This window comes from Drosophila biarmipes, unplaced genomic scaffold (genome assembly GCF_025231255.1).
Source record: "Drosophila biarmipes strain raj3 unplaced genomic scaffold, RU_DBia_V1.1 ptg000013l, whole genome shotgun sequence".
Lineage (NCBI taxonomy): Eukaryota > Metazoa > Arthropoda > Insecta > Diptera > Drosophilidae > Drosophila > Drosophila biarmipes.
Genome location: NW_026114532.1, coordinates 2,776,007 through 2,795,549, shown reverse-complemented (window position 1 = coordinate 2,795,549; position 19,543 = coordinate 2,776,007). Strand labels below are relative to the sequence as shown.

The 19,543-nt window shown below is 35.8% G+C and overlaps 1 protein-coding gene across 4 annotated transcripts in view; it reads left to right on the top strand.

Annotated features, from left to right (window-relative positions):
* Nucleotides 1-17,067, top strand: part of LOC108033099 (Krueppel homolog 1) — a 28,648-nt gene extending 11,581 nt beyond the window's left edge. The window contains exons 1-4 of one of the 4 annotated variants that reach the window (XM_017107334.3): nt 6,887-7,106; nt 12,446-13,116; nt 14,367-15,682; nt 15,954-17,067. In XM_017107334.3, coding sequence (XP_016962823.1) covers nt 6,887-7,106; nt 12,446-13,116; nt 14,367-15,682; nt 15,954-16,287 — 2,541 coding nt within the window. In that variant the 3' untranslated portion in view covers nt 16,288-17,067. Of the gene's footprint in view, nt 1-6,886; nt 7,144-7,314; nt 7,471-12,445; nt 13,117-14,366; nt 15,683-15,953 lie in introns of those variants that run through there. The other 3 variants (XM_017107301.3, XM_017107309.3, XM_017107317.3) reach the window with 3 other exon arrangements.
* The last annotated feature ends 2,476 nt before the right edge of the window (nt 17,068-19,543 follow it).

Here is a 19,543-nt window from a genome sequence, read left to right as displayed (position 1 = left end):
TTTTATATTATTTTCCCACAAATTTTCCGGTCGTTCCTATGGCAGATACGTGATACTGTCGTCCGATTATGATAAATTATTTTTTTTATTTTATTTAATTTTGTTTTAACTCTTCCTATCGGTAAAAGTAGAAGAATACTTAAAATTAGTGTGCTATTCAGAATTCAATTTACTTCATGAACATAATAACAATTTCTTAACTATATAGTTCTAATACACAACATTACAGCTATGACATATGAAACATTGAATTCTTAAGTACTTAGTTTTGTTTTGAATTAGATACTGTTTTAAAGATGTGTGTGTAATTTCGCTTTGAATTGCGTGGCAGAATTAATTGTTTTAAATGGATTTGGTAGTTTAATGTTGAAAAGATTAAAAAGAAGTTTAAAGATAAAAAATGTGTTTCTCAGCATAGGCATGACTTATTTTTGACAAATTAGATTACTTGTTCTGTTGGAAGCACTGAATTTTAATTTGCTAACGAGATATTTTGTACTACCGTTTTGTATTCGATCCAGACATTTAGAGGCATATCAAAAATGTTGAAAGTTGCATCTGTGCCTTTGCGATTAAATATATGTCTCACTACATGGAGTTTGTGCTGGCTAGTAGCATCACAATTTCCAAAGACTCCATAGAATAGTAGTCGTTTCAGCTTAGTTTTCGGATTTTTAAATTTATTGATAAAAAGTATTTCGGGTAGTTAAGTTCTGTAGATATACCACAATTTTTCCCAATTGTACAATTTACGTGTTTTTTCCAGGATAGAGTGGAATTTGTTGTCAACCCCAAGTGGCTTGCTCTACCGATGTACATAGTTTAATTTGACCACTTAAGAAAAGTTTTTCCACATGATCTGTGTTAAAAAATCGGTTATGTATTACTATGCATTTTGATTTGAGGGGGTTTAAGGATCATCTATTTCGCTATTGCACACACGAGCACATTCATTAATTTGGCTAACAGGACAGTTTACATATTTGGAAGTCGTCGGCATAAATGTGCATGTCACATTTTGTTAGAATATTTGGCAATTATTAACATAAAGACTTAGTAAAAGAGGCCTAAGAATGGACTTTTATGAACAGAATAAATGATTTAAATTCTTGTGTAACTATTAGTTGTGATCGTTGAGATAATTAGGTTTTCATAAAACTTGTGGCAGAGCTTAAAAACAGGTAAAGACGATAGTTTAGTTAAAGGAATTTCATGGTTTACCGTGTCAAAAGCCTTACTAAAGTCTAAAAGCGTCAATAAAGTTATATTGTATATATCCATTTGTAGTGTAATATCTTTAGTAATTTTTATAACAGCAGTTTTTCTGATAAAATATTGTAAAACTCATAATTTGGTTAGCAATTAACCGCTCAAAAACGCTATAGTCGAGTGCCACGACTATCAGATACCCGATACTCGGCTTGAGGAGAAAAAAAATGGAGATATATAAACATCAAATAAATATTTGACCCGTTTTTAAGGTTAATCTAAAGGGTTTAATGACACAAATACGTTTTAGCAAATAAGAATTTTCTAGAATGACACTGTGGCCAACACAGTTTTGTGCGGTTTGTGGGCGTTAGAGTGGGCGTGGCACCACGCTGAACCAAACATGCGCTGCGCTGGAACCCCAGGAACCTGCATGTCAAGTCTAACTGTTCGAGCTCTTCTAGTTTTAAGAGATCTCAGCGCTCATACGGACAGACGGACATGGCTAGATCGAGTCGGCTAGTGGTCCTGATTAAGAATTTGTATACTTTGATGGGGTCGGAAACGCTTCCTTTTACCTGATACATTTTTTCTGACGAAATTTATAATACCCTTCTACAACAGTTATTTTCACCACAAGATTCAAGGGATGTCAGGTAGGTTTTATTAGTTCTTTCAAGTAATGGCGTTTGAAAGAACTTATGACTTAGATCATCAAGATCAGTATCACAGCTTAAAGTTTGTTTAATAATGCTGAACCCCAATTCTCTTAAAATTTAACATGTATCTTTATCGTTTTTTGAATGTCGGAATTTATGTATGTAGTAATTTCGTTTCGCCTCTGAAATGCTTCCATTGACCAATTTTCTATTTTATTTAAAATCGTTGTTAAAATTATCTGTCTTGTGGCGTTTTCAATAGTCAATATACCCTATACTCTATGTAATAGTCATTGTAGTCAATGTTAATGTTCTACGTGAAAAATATCAGATCATTTCTGGAAATGGCAGGCAACGATATTGTTCACAATTTTGAAATTTTTTACAGTTACTAAAAAGTAAATTTCCTCAAAAATTCGCCTTTTCAATATATATAGAATGAGTTAAGAAAAGTATAGTATCATCTAAACGGCATTTAAATTACCTTTCTTGTTTATATAAATAGCAACTCCTCTACCTTAACGACTACGATCGGAGAGAAAAAATTTAATTAAAAGAAAAGATTAAAACTTTTACACATAATTGACATATTACTAACATCGGAGACAAATCACGTTTCGGATACACAGATAACATCAATATTAGTTTATAAATAAAATATTTTAAATTTGTTGTCCGATTGTTCCTTTCGGAATTATAAGATATAGCAGTCGATCCGGCTGGTTCCGGCTTATATACTACATGGAAAAAAAGAATACTTTTGGGAAAGTTTCAGCCATTTATCTTTAAAATTGAGAGACTAGTTTTCGTAGATACGGACGGGCGGACAGACGGACATGGCTAGATTTTCTCATCTGGTGATACTGATTAATATACTTTATAGAGTCGGAAACCTCTCCTTCACTGCTCTACAAGGGTATAAATATCTAACAAGAATTTTTCCTCATCAAATGACTGTTGCATAGTTTTGGGTATTCAAGTAAGCAATTATATACTTTTTATACTGAAATGCAGACACTCGAACTTTTTATCGCTCAATATCTGCCAAGCCGCAATTTTTATGACAAAAAGTGTTGTATATCAAAAGTTGTTGTTCTTTCAAAAAGTCGTAGAACAATACCAATACCCAAAAACCGAAGTTTGTATACCCTTGCAGTTATAAGAAATAATCAACGTTAGTAAGACCATGTAAAATTTTTAAGGATTGTTGCTGGATTGAATTATATTAAAAATACAATTTTTTCATTATTTCTCTGACTGTTTCATTGACAGCTATATAAGCGTCGTCCAATTTTTCTTAATTTTAATTCAAAATTCTTAAAAATATAAAAAATTATATTCCCAATATTATAGAATAGAGTATCCCACTCATTTTTCGGATCTTTCCTATGACAGCCGTCTGATTTTGAAAAAAATAAATTCGAATTTTAGAACTAATTAGAAAGGTTTACCGTAATATGATATATGATGATACAATGATATAATTTTTTCAAATTATTTTACCGCCAATTTTCCGGTTGTTCCAATGTAAGCTATATGATATAGTCGTCTGATTTTAATAAAATTTAATTTGAAATTGTTAAATCTTATTTGCAAGAGTAGGAGGTTATATGTGAAAAATACCAAAGATATGATTTTTATACCCTTGTAGAGAGTATATTGATTTCAGTCAGAAGTTTGCAACGCAGTGAAGGAAACGTTTTCGACCCCATAAAGTATATATATTCTTGATCAGCGTGCCGTCTGTCCGTCTTTTTGTGTGTTTCTACGCAAACTAGTCTCTCAGTTTTGAAGCTATCGGTATGAAACTTTCCCAAAAGTCTTCTTTTTATTGCCGGTAGTATATAAGTCGGAAACAGCGGGATCGGACAACTATATCTTATAGCTTCCATAGGAACTGTCGGGGAAAAAATTTACAAAAATATATCTTCGGTGTTTTTTAATATATTACCTTTTACGCATGGAAATAACATTAATTAATTAGTTCTGAATTTCGAATTAAATTTTATCAAAATCGGACGACTATATCTTATAGCTGTCATAGGAACGATCGGAAAATTGGTGGGAAAATAATATATAACAAATTATAGCTTTGGTGCTTTTTGATATATAACCTTCTTAGCCTGGATATAACATTTTTTATTTAGTTCTGAATTTCAAATTAAAATTTATAAAAATCGGACTACTATATCAAGTAGCTGCCATAGTAACGATCGGAAAATTAGTGGTAAAATAATATGAACAAATTATATCTTCGGTGTTTCTTAACATATAACCTTCTAAGCTTGTAAATAACTTTTTTTAATTAGTTCTGTATTTCGAATTAAATTTTATCAAAATTGGAAGACTATATCATATAGCTGTCATAAGAACGCTAGGAAAATTGGTGGGAAAATAATATGAAACAAGAAAGGAAGTTAACTTCGGCAAGCCGAAGTTTGTATACCCTTGCAGTTGTAAAAAATAATCAATAATTTTATTAAATTGAATTCGAAATTCTTAAAAATATAAAAATGTATATTCCCAATATTATAAGATAATATGTCAAAAAGCCCCAAAGCTATAATTTGTTTCATATTATTTCCCACGAATTATCCGATAGTTCCTATGACAGCTATATGATATAGTCGTCCGATTTTAATAAAATTTAATTTGAAATTCAGAACTATTTTAAAAATTTTATATCCAAGCTTAAAAAGATATATGTTAAAAGACACGAAAGATATAATTTTTTTTAAATTTTTTTTACAGATAGTTCCTATGGGAGCTATAAGATAAAGTTGTCCGATCCCGCTGGTTCCGACTTATATACTACCTGCAATAAAAAGAAGACTTTTGGGAAAGTTTCAGCCCGAAAGCTTTAAAACTGAGAGACTTGTTGGCATAGAAACGGACGGACAGACGGACATGGCTAGATCGACTCGTTATGTGTCGCTGGTCAAGAATATATATACTTTATGGGGTCGGAAACGTCTCCTTCACTGCGTTGCAAACTTCTTACTGAAATCATTATACCCTCTGCGAGGGTATAAAAATTATTTACTAAAGTTGATTATTTTTTATAACTGCCAGGGTATACAAACTTCGGCTTGCCGAAGTTAAAATCCTTTCTTGTTTAAAAATTTGTTTCCCCATAATTCTTTTGGGAAAGTTTCAGCTCGATAACTTTAAAACTGAGAGAGTAGCTTGCGTGAGCGACTCGTCTAATGATACTGATCAAGAATATATATACTTTATGGGGTCGGAAACGTATCCTTGACTGCGTTGTAAGTTTCTGACTGAAATCAATAAATACCCTCTGCAAGGGTATAAAAATCTTATTGCGACAAATGGCGAATAATAAAGAGAGGAAAAACTTACAATTGGCTTATGTCATGCTCATTGACATTGAAAGTCCCCAAAGAAGACAACAAAAGTAACCAAATACTTAACATTTTAAGTATTTACTTAGCTAACTAAGATAAATTTCCCCTAGAGACCAGTTTAAAGTCACTTTATTTCAGAGCTATCCCAACAAAGTAACGGTAGTTTAATTTTTCTAAGGAACAGCACTGCACCTCTCCTACTCTTTCACCAGCTCATAATAGATAATATATTTTTCCCCGAAATATTTTTTCAGTTATACCTTTTGCATGATACCGAAAAAAGTGCTAGCATCCAAAGCGAGGAATCGGTGATCATGCTCTTGACACCAGCCAGACAAACCCAGAAATAGTTTTGGCGTCGAATGTTAATGAACTTTAACGCTGGCTCAACGCACTGCCGAATAAACATCAGCAACAAAAAATAATGTTTTTTTTTACCATCCCTCACTGAAACTTTGTAATTCAACATTTGTTTCTCGGACTTGTTCTGTTTTTGGAGAGCTCCCTACAAACGTTTGGTCGTCGATGGTGGAAACTGGCCGGCTTTCTACAAAATCTTTCGCAGATATCATCAAAAGTTATTATCGATTGTCTCTCCAATATTCAGTCTCCCATATGCTATTTCTTGACATTTCGCGAACTTCTTTTTCTTAAATTTATTGTTATAATTCTTTTTGTTATAAATTGATAACTAATATGTCATTGATAGTAATAACATTGAAAGAGATAAAATAGCCTTCTCATCTAAGTTGAAAAAGTTTTCAGAACCAGATGGACATTTTTATACCTGTTACTGTAATATATAAGGGTATTTTAGATTTTTTTAAGTAAGAGTATATATATTCTTAATCAGGATAAGTCAATCTCGCAATGTACGTTCATATAAAAGCTAGAAAGTTGAGAAAGGCGTGTAGATTCTTAAGGCACTAAGAATCTAAGGTTTATTTCGGCAGCGTGACGCGACCACTCTATGGCACAAAAACGCCTATGTTCTAAAACATGTGTCGCGACCTCATTTTTAAAGATTTGGTAGAAGTGTGAAAGCATTATTGTTTTGCTAAAACTATTTAATGATAATTATTATTGATGCCAAAAATGTCCAATTCGGATCATTTAAATATTATACAAATTGTTTATTTTTGTGTATAGTTTATATGACTGTTGTATAGGAAACCATCAAACCTAAACAATCAACCCGACTTAACCAATCATATTGAATCTTGACAATAAAGATTAATAAAAACAGTTTAGAACACATTTAATTCCGATAATATGTTTACTTTTTAAAAATACCAATTGTGTCATAAACTAAAACAAGTTCTGTTGTACCGTAAAACTTTGAGTTGTCTCAAAGTCACAAAGCACTCAAACAAAAAAACGCTCGGAAATTTCCCTTTAGTTTGCTCTCAAACATTTTCCAATAGAGGGGTAACTCAGATCAAATGGAATTACGCTTGTTGGTGGTTGGTTTTTCCGAGTAGAGGTCTTTCTTGGCTTTGAGGTAGATATTTCGGGAACTCACCCACCAGTCTCAGTTACACCGTAAAAGAGAAAACCTCGTGACTAGCGATGAGAACATTTTTCGATTCCTTTACTACTGCGTTAAGTGTTTGTTCGTGTGTTGTCAGTGTGTGACGGGCCCACACCTTTAAAATGACCGACTTTTCAATGAACGATATTTTGAGATCATTTAGAAAAATGCGCATGAATAAGGGCTCGAGTCAAGGCGGTCACTACCAATACCGAAACCATCAGCAGCAGCCTTCGCAAAATATACAGCCCCATCGACACATCTTTCCTGTGCAACAATCAAAGGATATGAAAAAAATTATTAAAATCATCAAAAAAAATCTGATTAAGGAAAAAATCACTCGTCAAATGAAAATTCTTGTTTAAAAATACAACAATAGGTATAAAACGAGTATATATTCTTATGGCTGCTATGGAAGTCTGATTTTTAGAGCCACATCAAGTATACACATTAATAAACTAAATGATCTCTACAAAAATTACAAAAAAATATTTAAGAATCTTTACAACGCTCAACCAAATTATTTAACAATTAAAAATATTAATACGCACAGGTATTAGAAACAATATGAATAAAAGCAAAAATAAAACAACAACTTGGGCCCCCAAACAAATTTGGATTAAAAATATTCTAAAAAAATCGAACACTGTGTTTCTTGACAAATCCAAAACTACAAAGACTGCCATAAGAACATCATCAGCAAAAGGTAACTAAGTTACATAGAAGGCATTATTTCCGTAAAAGTTCAGACCATAAAAGTTTTCTCGGGACGCCATTTTGTTTCGGTATACGCAATTTTCGTTAATGAAGAAGGTATGGGATTGTGTGGGATAACAAGACTGAGTTAGAAGGTAAAAGAGATAGCAGAACGACAGGGGGAAATAAACGCCGGTTGGACACCATAGAGCTCCCAAATATACTGGTTTCTCTCTTTATCTCTCTCCCCTTTTTTTTACAAAGACCGAAAGGAAAACAAAGTGCGTAGAATAAGTTCAAAGGGTGGGTTTTCCCTTTATCGCCACCCTTTAAGAGTATTCCAATTTCTTTATGTTGAGTGTAAGTCATAAATATAGACTTTTTTCCCGAGACGCAGAGTCCAAATCAGAGAAAAATAGTTATAATACCAGTTTGATGTTTTCCCATCAATTTTCATATAAAATAATACGCATTGATATTGATATGATAAAAAAATCATATCTATTAAAATATATGAATCCCCCATATCAAATTGTCATGTTTTTCATATAAAGATATTTGATAAAAAAAGTAAGACTGAATATTCGTCCTTTTTGTGCATTCATAATATTTATTATAATATATATAATAATATATAATATTTTTGCCACGGACACTAGTTTTTATATAGAAGGGAAACATTTTGTGCTGTCTTCCTAAGATTTGTTTTTGTTTGATAAACAAATAGTGCATACATAATAAAAATAATAAGAGTAAATTAAATAACAATTAATAAGAAGAAAACAGGAACTGCGTAACTGTGCTCAATGTATGAACATTTTTAAGCAATGATCAATCTTAGGAAATTCCTGTTAAAATTAGCACCACTTTTCAAAGAATGTCAGCTTCGATAAGGCGTTCTGTGATTATAATTTTGCAGTGATGTAGTGCAAAGTAATTGAAATCTGAGCGCATAGCTGATATGATTCAGAGCGTTCATATGGATAGACGGATGGGGGGACAAGGCTAGTGATGCCGATATAGAATACCACCTACCGTTTTTTTTTTAGTACAGATTTAAGCGTTTTGGCCATTTGTGGGCGTTAGAGTGGGCGTGGGACCTTTTTTTTGTGAATCGATAGGAATTGATGAGAAAAATACATTTCAGTTAAAATTTTGTTTCTACCATAAAAACTGTAAGAGTTACAAATTTGCGCTGCGTAGGAAGCCCAGGAATCAGCCAAGTATGAATATTCTACCTCTTATAGTTTCCGAGATCTCTGCGTGTATACGGACGGACGGAGAGACGGACATGGCTAGTTCGACTGGGCTAGTGAGCCTGACACGTTCCCTTTTACCTGTTACATACTTTCTGACGAATCTAGTATACCCTTTTATTCTATGAGTAACGGTTATAAAATAGTGGAAAGAGCGAGACTAATTTTGTAGCTGTATTTAAAAATAAAAGTTAACTTGAAGATTTAGTTTTCTTTATATTTACACAAAAACCAGTTACAAAAGCCTTTGATTAGGTGGTATTTTAATGTTGACAGTTTTAACTATAAGGAATATTGTGTAATTTACAAAAGCTGCCAACGCGTTGAAAAAAAATGGTCTGTCACAGCTAATAACTTAACTTTTTATTTACGCGTCTACAAAGCTCAAAATGTTTGTGCGGCTACTAAAATACACTTTACATATGACACATTAAATGTGGGAGAACCTTTTTTCGAGAAGCACCCCATCCGTATGACACAAGCGCCAATACACTAACGCGTTTATTGACAGCAATTTAATATATATATTGATATTTTGCAATCGTGTAAGAAAGAGGTTTTTAGCGGGTTAAATCTACTTTGTATTCGTGTAAGAAAATCCGTGTTAAGCGAGGGGAAAGTGTATATACACGTTATCAAGGACTGTTCCTTCCAGATGCTAAATCCTTTTTTCTAAATACAATATACAATTTTTGTATCAAGTACATGTAAAGAGTATAAACCTAATAAAATGATCTGAATCTCTTGTAGTTGTTCACCCTACCAGGGGTGTCAGTTGGTTCGGAAAACAGTAGGTATCACAGAAATTCGAGCAATTCGAAAAATGGTTAGGGCTGGACAAATACACCAAATATCGAGTATTGAATAATTATCGAATTTTTATTGACTTTTTCGGGGGTGTCACAGAAATCTCTTCCAACCAATTTTCCACCGGGAAGCAAGTTTCGGTGTCACATACGTCATTTCTGACGGTTTCTAAATCCTCCGTATTTTGACAGACGTTTTGATTAAATATACCAACTTACAAATGCTTGCTAAGAATATAACTTTATTTAAGACAACACTACTGAAATCTATGATCTATCTGCATACTACAATTTAATATTTACTTCGGGTTATATTTAAGTACAAGCATATAAAAAGCGGTTTGAAAAAATTTGTTAAAAAAACGTCTGCAAACTTTCCAGCCTGGCAGTAGTACCAATTTGCTCGAATTTTAGAATACCAAGTTTCGAAGAAGTTATCGAAATGTTATGTTAACGAATTATTTATAGTACGGTACTTAGTATTGTAATAAAAAACAAGGAAAAACGATATAGTCGAGTGCCTCGACTATCAGGTACCCGTTACTCAGCTTAAGGAAGCAAAAGGTATTTTGGTATATGTTATGTGGGCGGCAGACAGTTTTAAGCATTTTAACCGTTTGGGGGCGTTAGAATGGTATTTTTTTTAATGAATCGAAAGGTTTTGATAAGACAAATACACTTTAGCAAAAAAAAATTTTTTGAATTAGAACTGTGGCCACCACAGATTTGGGCTGCTTGTGGGCGTTAGAAACAAAATTGCGCTGCGTTGGAAACAAAGGAATCTGCATGCCAAGTCTGAATATTTCAGCTCTTATAGTTGTCCAGATCTCATCGTTCTTACGGACGGACGGACAGTCGGACAGAAAGATATGGCTAGATCGACTCGGCTAGGGATCCTGATCAAAAATATATATTTTTTATCGGGTCAGCAACGCTTCCTTTTACTTGTTACATACTTTTTGACGAATCTAGTATTTTTCTTTTACTCTACGAGTAACGAGTATAAGAAAATCTAATTCTGGTAAAAATTTCATATTAAAAGAAGTTGTAGTTATTAAGAAAAGAAGTTGTAGTTATTAAGAAAAAATATAAAAACATGCCGCTTTTGCAAAAATGTTGGCAGCATTGTCGAGAAAAATGTACTATGGTTTGCCGGATAAGAAGCCGGTTGTTTTCTGATCGTTCCTATGGCAGCTATATGATATAGTCGTCCATTTTTGATAAAATTTAATTCGATTTCAGAGCTAATTAAAACATTTTATTTCCAAGCTTAGAAGGTTGTATGTTAAAAACACCGAAGATATAATTTTTTTTAAATTTGTTCCGCGATAGTACTTATGGGAGCTATAAGATATAGTTGTGCGATCCGCCTGCAATAGAATGAATACTTTTGAGAAAGTTTCAGCCCGATAGCTTTAAAACTGAGAGACTAGTTTGCGTAGAAACGGACAGTCAAACGGACAGACGGACAGGGCTAGATCGACTCGTTATGTGACGCTGGTCAACAATATATATACTTTATGGGGTCGGAAACGTCTCCTTCACTGCGTTGCAAACTTCTGACTGAAATCATTATACACTCTGCAAGGGTATAAAAACACCGAAGATATAATTTTTTTTTAACTTTTTGCCCTATAGTTCCTATGGCAGCTATATGATACAGTTGTCCGATCCGGCTGGTTCCGACTTATATACTACCTGCAATAGAAAGAAGACTTTTTGGAAAGTTTCAGCCCGATAGCTTCAAACTGAGAGACTGCGTAGAAACAGACAGACGGACATGGCTAGATTGACTCGTCTAGTCACGCTGATCAAGAATATATGGGGTAGGAAACGTTTCCTTCACTGCGTTGCAAACTTCTGACTGAAATTATTATACCCTCTGCAAGGGTATACATATATCTTTGGTGTTTTTCAAAATATAACCTCCTACGCTTGGAAATAACATTTTTTAACTAGTTTTGAATTTTGAATTTAATTTTATCAAAATCGGACGACTACATATAGCTGCCATAGAAACAATGGCAAAATTGGTAGGAAAATAATATGGAAATAACATTTTTTAATTAGTTCTGAATTTCGAATTAAATTTAATAAAATCGGATGACTCTAACTTATAGCTGTCAAAGCTTCGGCTTGCGAAATGAACTTCCTTTATTGCTTAAAATTGCAGCCAATACTTCGCTGAAGCGTGTCAAATTAACCAAATTATTTTATGTTTATATTTTTTGTAAAAAACATTTGATATTAGTAGTTTTGTTTATTAAAGTGCGATCGCCCTTTACCACGTTAAGGGAATCACACGCCTAATAGATCTAGCCTTAGCCATACGTCTGTCCGTCCGTCTGTCCGTCCGTCTGTCCGTCCGTCTGTCCGTCCGTCTGTCCGTATGAACAGAAACAAAATTGTTACTGAAATGTATTGGTCTCGTTAATACCTCATGTTTGATTCAAAAAATGTTTTGCCAAGCCCACTCCTAAGCCCACAAACCACCCAAAACTGAGCCGGCCAAAGTTTTTCGGATAGAACATTTTTTTTGAAATGACGATTGACTTAAGAAGAGATTGTCCACAAATGGACAAAATGTTTATATCTGTCTTCCGCCCACATTATATACAAAATTGCTTTGCTGCTTATATTTATGCACTCGACTAAAGCGTTCCACCAGGTTTTTTATTAAAAATGTAACTATAAGCAAAGCAAAAATGTTACTCAAAAAAAAATGTTGGTTTCTAAAGCAACGTACAAGGAACCAATTATCAATTTAATGCATACGTTCATATCCGCCGAATCCCACCGTATAATTTCTGTGAATAGCGCAGATATAATGATTTGATTGGATATTATAATTTTTTTTTTTTTTTATTCCTATAAGAGTCAAACAATACAATTTAAACATTATTCTTCATCTTTCTTTCTGCAGATTCAATTAACATGGTATACTATTCCGCAAGCCAGCTGCTCATTAAAACGGAGCAATCTAATCAGGCGGAGTTTTGTCTTCAAGGGACGCCTCCACTGACGGCGACGACCACGAGTTTGAGTATCGGAGTGCCACTGACCGGTGGCCAGCAAGAGCAATTTGAACTGCTGCAGACGCCACAGCAGCGGCAACTTGAACTCCAGCTGCAGGACCACAATCACCAGGAGCAGCAGCAGTTTGTCAGTTATCAACTGGACATCCAGCAGCAGAAACATGAATGCATTACGAGCAAGACTCCAACAGCAGCCCCACCCCCTCAGGCGATCAAGACAGAGCATTCTGCAGTGTTTTCAGAATATCCTACGGTGACGCAGGTACGCAAAAAGCCGCAGTTTGGATGCGACCAGTGCGGCATGACTTTTGGTAGCAAGTCGGCCCACACCTCGCACACCAAGTCACACACTAAAAATGCTGATGAGCCGCTGAATGGCGGAGGAGGAGCGACTGTCGTTCCGACGCTATCATCGGCTGCTATCGAGCTAAATAATGCGGGTCTGCCAGTGGGTATCCCCAAGAGTCCGACCATAAAGCCCTTGGCCAACGTTGCTGCCGGAGCTGATCCGTATCAGTGCAACATATGCCAAAAAACATTCGCTGTTCCCGCAAGGCTGGTAAGTTTCACTAAAATTCCAAGGTCGCGCTTTGATATTATCAAGTTATTCTTGCAGTTTTAGCCTTAAACTCACCTCAATAAAGTTTACAAAAAAAAAAAAGAGTTATAATTTGCCGATATTGCACATGTACGGAGTGGGGTGGGTGTTAATAGGGGAAATTATGCATGCTGTTACCGCAACCCCCTTGGCTTCTGCCCCTGATGTCTAGGAGACGGTAATGTGAACAGTGGGCTTAATCTGACATTGAGCGGATTTTTGATTTTACTGAAAAGATGTTATATTATAATTACTCGTTACTCGACGATACCTATTCTATACTAATACATTTCAGTTAAAATTTTGTTTTTACCAAAAAATCTTTCACAATTTATGGGCATAAGAGTGGGCGTGGCAAAATTTTGTTTGGCTCAAACGCAAAAAATTTACAGTCTTTTCCGAATTGTGGTCGTTAGAGTGGGCGTGGCACCCTGCTGAAACCAACTTGCGCTGCGCAGAAAGCCCAGGAATCTGCATTCCAGGTTCGACGCCTCTAGCTCTTTCAGACAGACTAGATCCACTCATGTAGTGATCCTGATCAAGAATATTGTGAACTGATAAATGTGGCCATTTCTATACCCGTTACTCGTACAGTAAAAGAGTATACTAGATTCGTCGGAATGTATGAGATATAAATGGGATCTCGGAAACTATAAAAGCTAGAAGACTTGGCATGCATATTCCTTTAACGTCCACAATTCGCGAAAGACTGTAGCGCCTGCATATATAATGCTAGAAACAATATTCTCTGTTTTCCCTTTTAAGCTGAGGAAATGGTATCTGGTAGTCGAGGCACTCGACTATAGCGTTCTTCCGTGTTTATTTTGATAAGTAGCATCCGATATTGGCAGTTGATGTGTCATTCGACGCTTTTCACTTTTACAGTTTCACCACTCTTTCTCCCAAACCAATTGATCTTCTTAAAGTTTTTAGAATTACTGGTTTACTGTAGATTTTCATTTTTTCGTGTATATACAGTGCTTGCCTTCCCACACCCTTCTGGTGCGCTTTATCACTATGTGGACTGCCGTCAACATAGATAAATTCAAGCTTATTACCTCCCCAAACAACAACAACAAAACAGTACTCCCTAAAAATAAATGGTCATATTGCAAACCCATGAATAAAACCCAAAAGCTATATTAGAAATGCGTTACTAACAATTAACAATAAATAGTTATCCTTACTTATAGTTTATCCTTTTCTTGCAGATCCGTCACTACCGTACCCATACTGGCGAGCGCCCGTTTGAGTGCGAGTTCTGCCACAAGCTGTTTAGCGTCAAAGAGAACCTGCAGGTGCACCGCCGTATCCACACAAAGGAGCGGCCGTATAAGTGCGACGTGTGCGGACGAGCCTTCGAGCACTCCGGGAAGCTGCACCGTCACATGCGCATTCACACAGGCGAGCGGCCGCATAAGTGCGCCGTGTGCGAGAAGACGTTCATTCAGTCCGGTCAGTTGGTAATCCACATGCGCACCCACACTGGAGAGAAGCCGTACAAGTGCCCGGAGCCGGGTTGCGGAAAGGGCTTTACCTGCTCCAAGCAGCTCAAGGTGCATTCACGAACACACACAGGCGAGAAACCTTACCACTGTGACATATGCTTCCGAGATTTTGGATACAACCACGTGCTCAAGCTGCACCGTGTGCAGCACTACGGTTCCAAGTGCTACAAGTGCACCATCTGCGACGAGACGTTCAAGAACAAAAAGGAGATGGAGGCGCATATCAAGGGGCACGCCAATGAAATCCCCGATGAGGCGGAGGCTTCAGTCTCGGCAACATCAGTTTTATTGGGTTCAGTCAGCAGCAACTCTGAGAGTAGCAACCAATCGTCGACTAGCTCGCCGCTGACCACGAAGAAACCTCGGCAGGCACGTCAGCCACGTGGAACCAAAGACGACCCACCTGCCATTCCTGTCGCTTCTTCCTCTCCGCTTTCGCCCAGTTCGATAAGTTCCACGTACTCGCCATCGGTAAGCAGTCAGGCCTCACCTCCTTCCTTACCGTGCCTCTTCCTGCCTGTCCATATGGAGGCGGATGCCTTAAGCCGGGACAGCGGGGTTTCCAGCGCCCAGCTTGCCCGCAGCAGCCATACGGATGAGAGGCCGACCGACCTAAGCATTCAACAAGGTCAGAACCCCGCTCCAGTGCCAACTATAGACTTGTACCACGCTCCTCTCGAGATCCAGTCCCAAGGCCCTGGCCTTACAATTAATCCCGCCCTGCTCGAAGCAGCCAATATAGCGCGTCGCCATCATGAAATTGATGATCACAGACAGGATGAGGACGTGCATGCTGCCGCCTGGCAAATGATGCAACTTCGTCGTGGGCACGGATCCTTACCTTCAACTGAGATGCGGGCTCAGACGCACCAGTCACAAGTCCGTATTCTGAATGTCAGTGATCTCGCGACCAACTACGATGACACTCATGAAGCAACCATGCTGATAGAACACTTTAATAGGGGTGATCTTGCTCGCCACGGGCTGCACAAAGGCTATGCGCCGGTTCCCAAATATGAGTATGTATGATTCCCACCACTTCGGTCTTAACCTTCTTTTTTTTTTATATAGAAGACTTATATTTTGGTTAAAAGATCTTCTAAATCGTTTCGTTAAATCACCTACTGATTTTAAAAATACGAGTATACGTATATACTTGTACATAAACTTGCTCAATAAATATATTAACCTTATTATATATAAGTTCTAAACCGTTAATGTTTTAAGGTACCAACCATTAAGTTCTGAATTTATAATGTCAGCTGATAATTTTTAATTTATTCTCTTCAGATCCGCTTTACCTAATCCGGACATCGTGCGACGCGTTGAAGCGGCAATCGGACTCCGATCGAGCACTGAGTCACCCGAACGAAGTTCTTCGCCGGAGAGCGACTCCCTAATGATGGCAGACCGGAACATTATGACGCTACCGCTCCGGAAGCGCAAACACTACATGAAAGGGGACGACGCTCAAACGGATATCCAAAAGTCTGTGGGGGGAAAAGACCCTGTCGAGAATGGCTCTTCCATCAAAAGTGCAGTCGTTTCTGTTAGTGACGGTGATAGAGCTGGATCCAAAGTAATAAGAATGAGCTCGGTTATCCAATTTGCAAAGGCTTCTTAGGGTTTGAGGCATCTACCCAATCAGCATTAAGACTGTCCAAACAAATTTTAATTGAAATTAGTTTAAATTTTATCTCTGAAGTTCGAGGTAAGACCCAGAATAAATATAAAAAGAAAGAGGTTAGGCCTTGGAATATTTATCATACAACAAAAATATAAATGGCAAAAGTATTATAAAAATCGAACATTTGTTTTAATATACAAATCACTTCCTATTACTTTTAATTGCCTTAATTTTGCTAAGAAAAAATGATGGCTTAAAAAACTTTTCAATGCTGTAACATTTTTATTTTAATTTCTTTGTAGCCACCTAAACATATTTCAACAATCTGAATTATCCATATTAAGCATAGCACTAGCATAAATTATTTTAATTTATTTGTGGTCAGTGAACAGGTCCCAATCCAACAGCACACAACAATAAGTAACGAGTAATTAAAATTATAAAAAAAGGTATGCAAAAGGCCATATTGGCACTTAATATTTATAATTATTTTTATTTATTAGGGTAATATGTTCTATATATAACGACACAGAAGCACTAAATAAGTTAATAATGAAACTGATCGGTAAAGCTAATTTTACAAACGGAGAATATTGAACTGATAAACAAGAACAAAGCAAACCTTATACCATTTCAAAAAAAAATTAAATTAAGTGAGACAACATTATTTTTTCTAAGAGCAGATTTTATATTAAGGTCTTTATTGTAAAATCCAATATTGGATGAAGAACATATAAACATAAAACTTCAATAAACAAACTTTTAATACCAAATGAATATTATACGGACTTAATCTTTAAACTAGTACTTACATATAATATTAATCTGGTAACTCATTAATTCCCAATTTAATAACATTTTTTAAAATATAAGAAAAGCTCTAGCTCCCGAAAAAACTAAAATAAATAATGATTCAATGGTGATGATTTCAGTGTCGCACTCCATAGAGCATTTACCTTATATCGAGTTTTGGGACTTCAATTTTTTCTAAGCGGTCAATACTTTTCAGAACTTGAATTTTTATACCCTTGCAGAGGGTATAATTACAGTTAAAAGTTTGCCACGCAGTGCAGGAGACGTTTCCGACCCCATAAAGTATTCTTGATCAGCATCACTAGACGAGTCGATTTATACAAGTCGGAACCAGCCGGATCGGACGACTATATGTTATAGCTCCCATTAGAACTATCGTAGATAAAGTTAAAAAAAAATTATGTCTTCGGTGTTTTTTAACACGTAACCCCCTACGCTTGGAAGTAACATTTTTTAATTAGTTCTGAATTTCGAATTTCATTTTATCAAAATCGGAAAGATCCGAAAATGGGTGGGAAAATAATATGAAACAAAGTATCGTATTGAAATTAAATTCGGCTTGCCGAAGTTAACTTTCTTAGTTGTTTTTTCTGAAATGTTTTAGTCTTATCAATACCTATCGATTGACCAAAAAAATAGTTTGACACTCTAACGCCCACAAATGGCCAAAACGTTAGGTGGGGCTATACAATACCGCTTTGCTGCTTGTATATCTCCACTTCTCTTTTGCTGTTTAAATTTTTTTTATAAACTATAAGCACTATAAAGTAAATTTATATATATGTCACTAGCACAGACTTATTAACCAACAAACATGGCCAAAATTGATGACTTGTGACACAGGTAACTGATAATAAGGGGTATCGGATATAGCGTTTGCCTTGCTGAGGATTGATAATTTCTATACCTCGGTGTTTTTTGACTTATTAACTTATACTTTTGGGAATATCATTTTTTTAATTTTATAAAACTCCCAATACAATTTAAAAAAGAACTATAGGAACCTACTATAGGAACGGTCAGATGATTTAAAGTTAAATAAAATGAAACTTTTTATATCTTCGTTATTTTTAATCATACTTTCATCTTTCCCTGTATAAAACATCTTTTAATATTTTAAAACGATTTTAATTTAATGAAAAGAAAGGAAGTAGATGTTTCATTACTCTAGCATCTCGTTTTCGAGGAAACTTTTGTATAAACAGAGCATTCCGATTTTTAGAAAATTAAACATTAATTACAGGAAATATTCTGAAAATTATATTATATTATTTTACCAATTACTGATAATTTTTAATAATAACAAGGAAGAACGCTACAGAAATAGTAACGATAATTTCAGATTTCAGAAAAAAAATTTCTACCATGAAAACTTTTATGTTTCTTTGGGTAAAGTGTACATGATAACATAGAATATCGATAAAGTATATGGCAAACGGCCAAGATTTTATGACTAATATACATAACATCTCTCCCCTAAATTTACATTTTATTAGTAGATTCACGCGTTTTGAAATATGGGGGTGGAAAACGGTTGACTTTTTGCCGCAAACGAGTACTGCTGCGGATGGGGATACCAGATTGACGTGGCTGTGACGATTGAGGTTTATCTATTGGAATCTTGGGTGGACTGGAGAAAGAGACAGAGAGAGAGAGAGAGAGAGAGAGAGAGAGAGAGAGAGAGAGAGAGAGAGAGAGAGAGAGTTGACATAAGACCGTACGCACTGGGCGACCATGTAGAAGTTCTGCAGGACTTTTTCCTTCTATGTTCGGGGTGAAATAATACGAACCAAGGTATTTCGTAATGGCTGTTTTTACTGAATAAGCGTTCTTTCTGTTTTTGCCAACAGAAGTTTCTAAGGTTTGGATGAAGCGCTCAGCAAGTTCATTTTATGCTAGGTGATAAGGAGCTGTTGCTAGGTTTTTAATTCCATGTTGAAGGCAAAATTCCTTAAAGCTTTCTGCAGTGAGTTGCGGTCCATTATCCATTATGACAATTGTTTAGTATTTGCAGTTGTAGTCGATTATATTTGGGTTATGAATGTAGTTAATAACATTGAGTCAAATATAGGGCCCGCAAAGTCTATGTGTATCCTTTTCCAGCTTTCGACCAACTTTGAAACTCTTTTACCGGGGCTGTTGCAACTCTTAGTCAGTTGTGCTATATCATCGTCAATACCTGGCAACCAAACATGCTGACGTGATAGTTTTTTCATGCCCCAGTGACCGTCGTGAAAAAGTAACAGAATTTTACTTCGAAGCTTGCGAGGAATAATAATTCTTTTGACATCAGAACGAAGACATAGCAGCTTGTTGTTTATCGTCAAGGCAAATCTGCGGCTCAAGTAAGGTAGTATTTCGGGATCATTCTATTGTTCTGGTTAGCCACATACAAAGTTGTATACTCTCTTCAAAATTATATTGCTTTTCAGATTTTCGT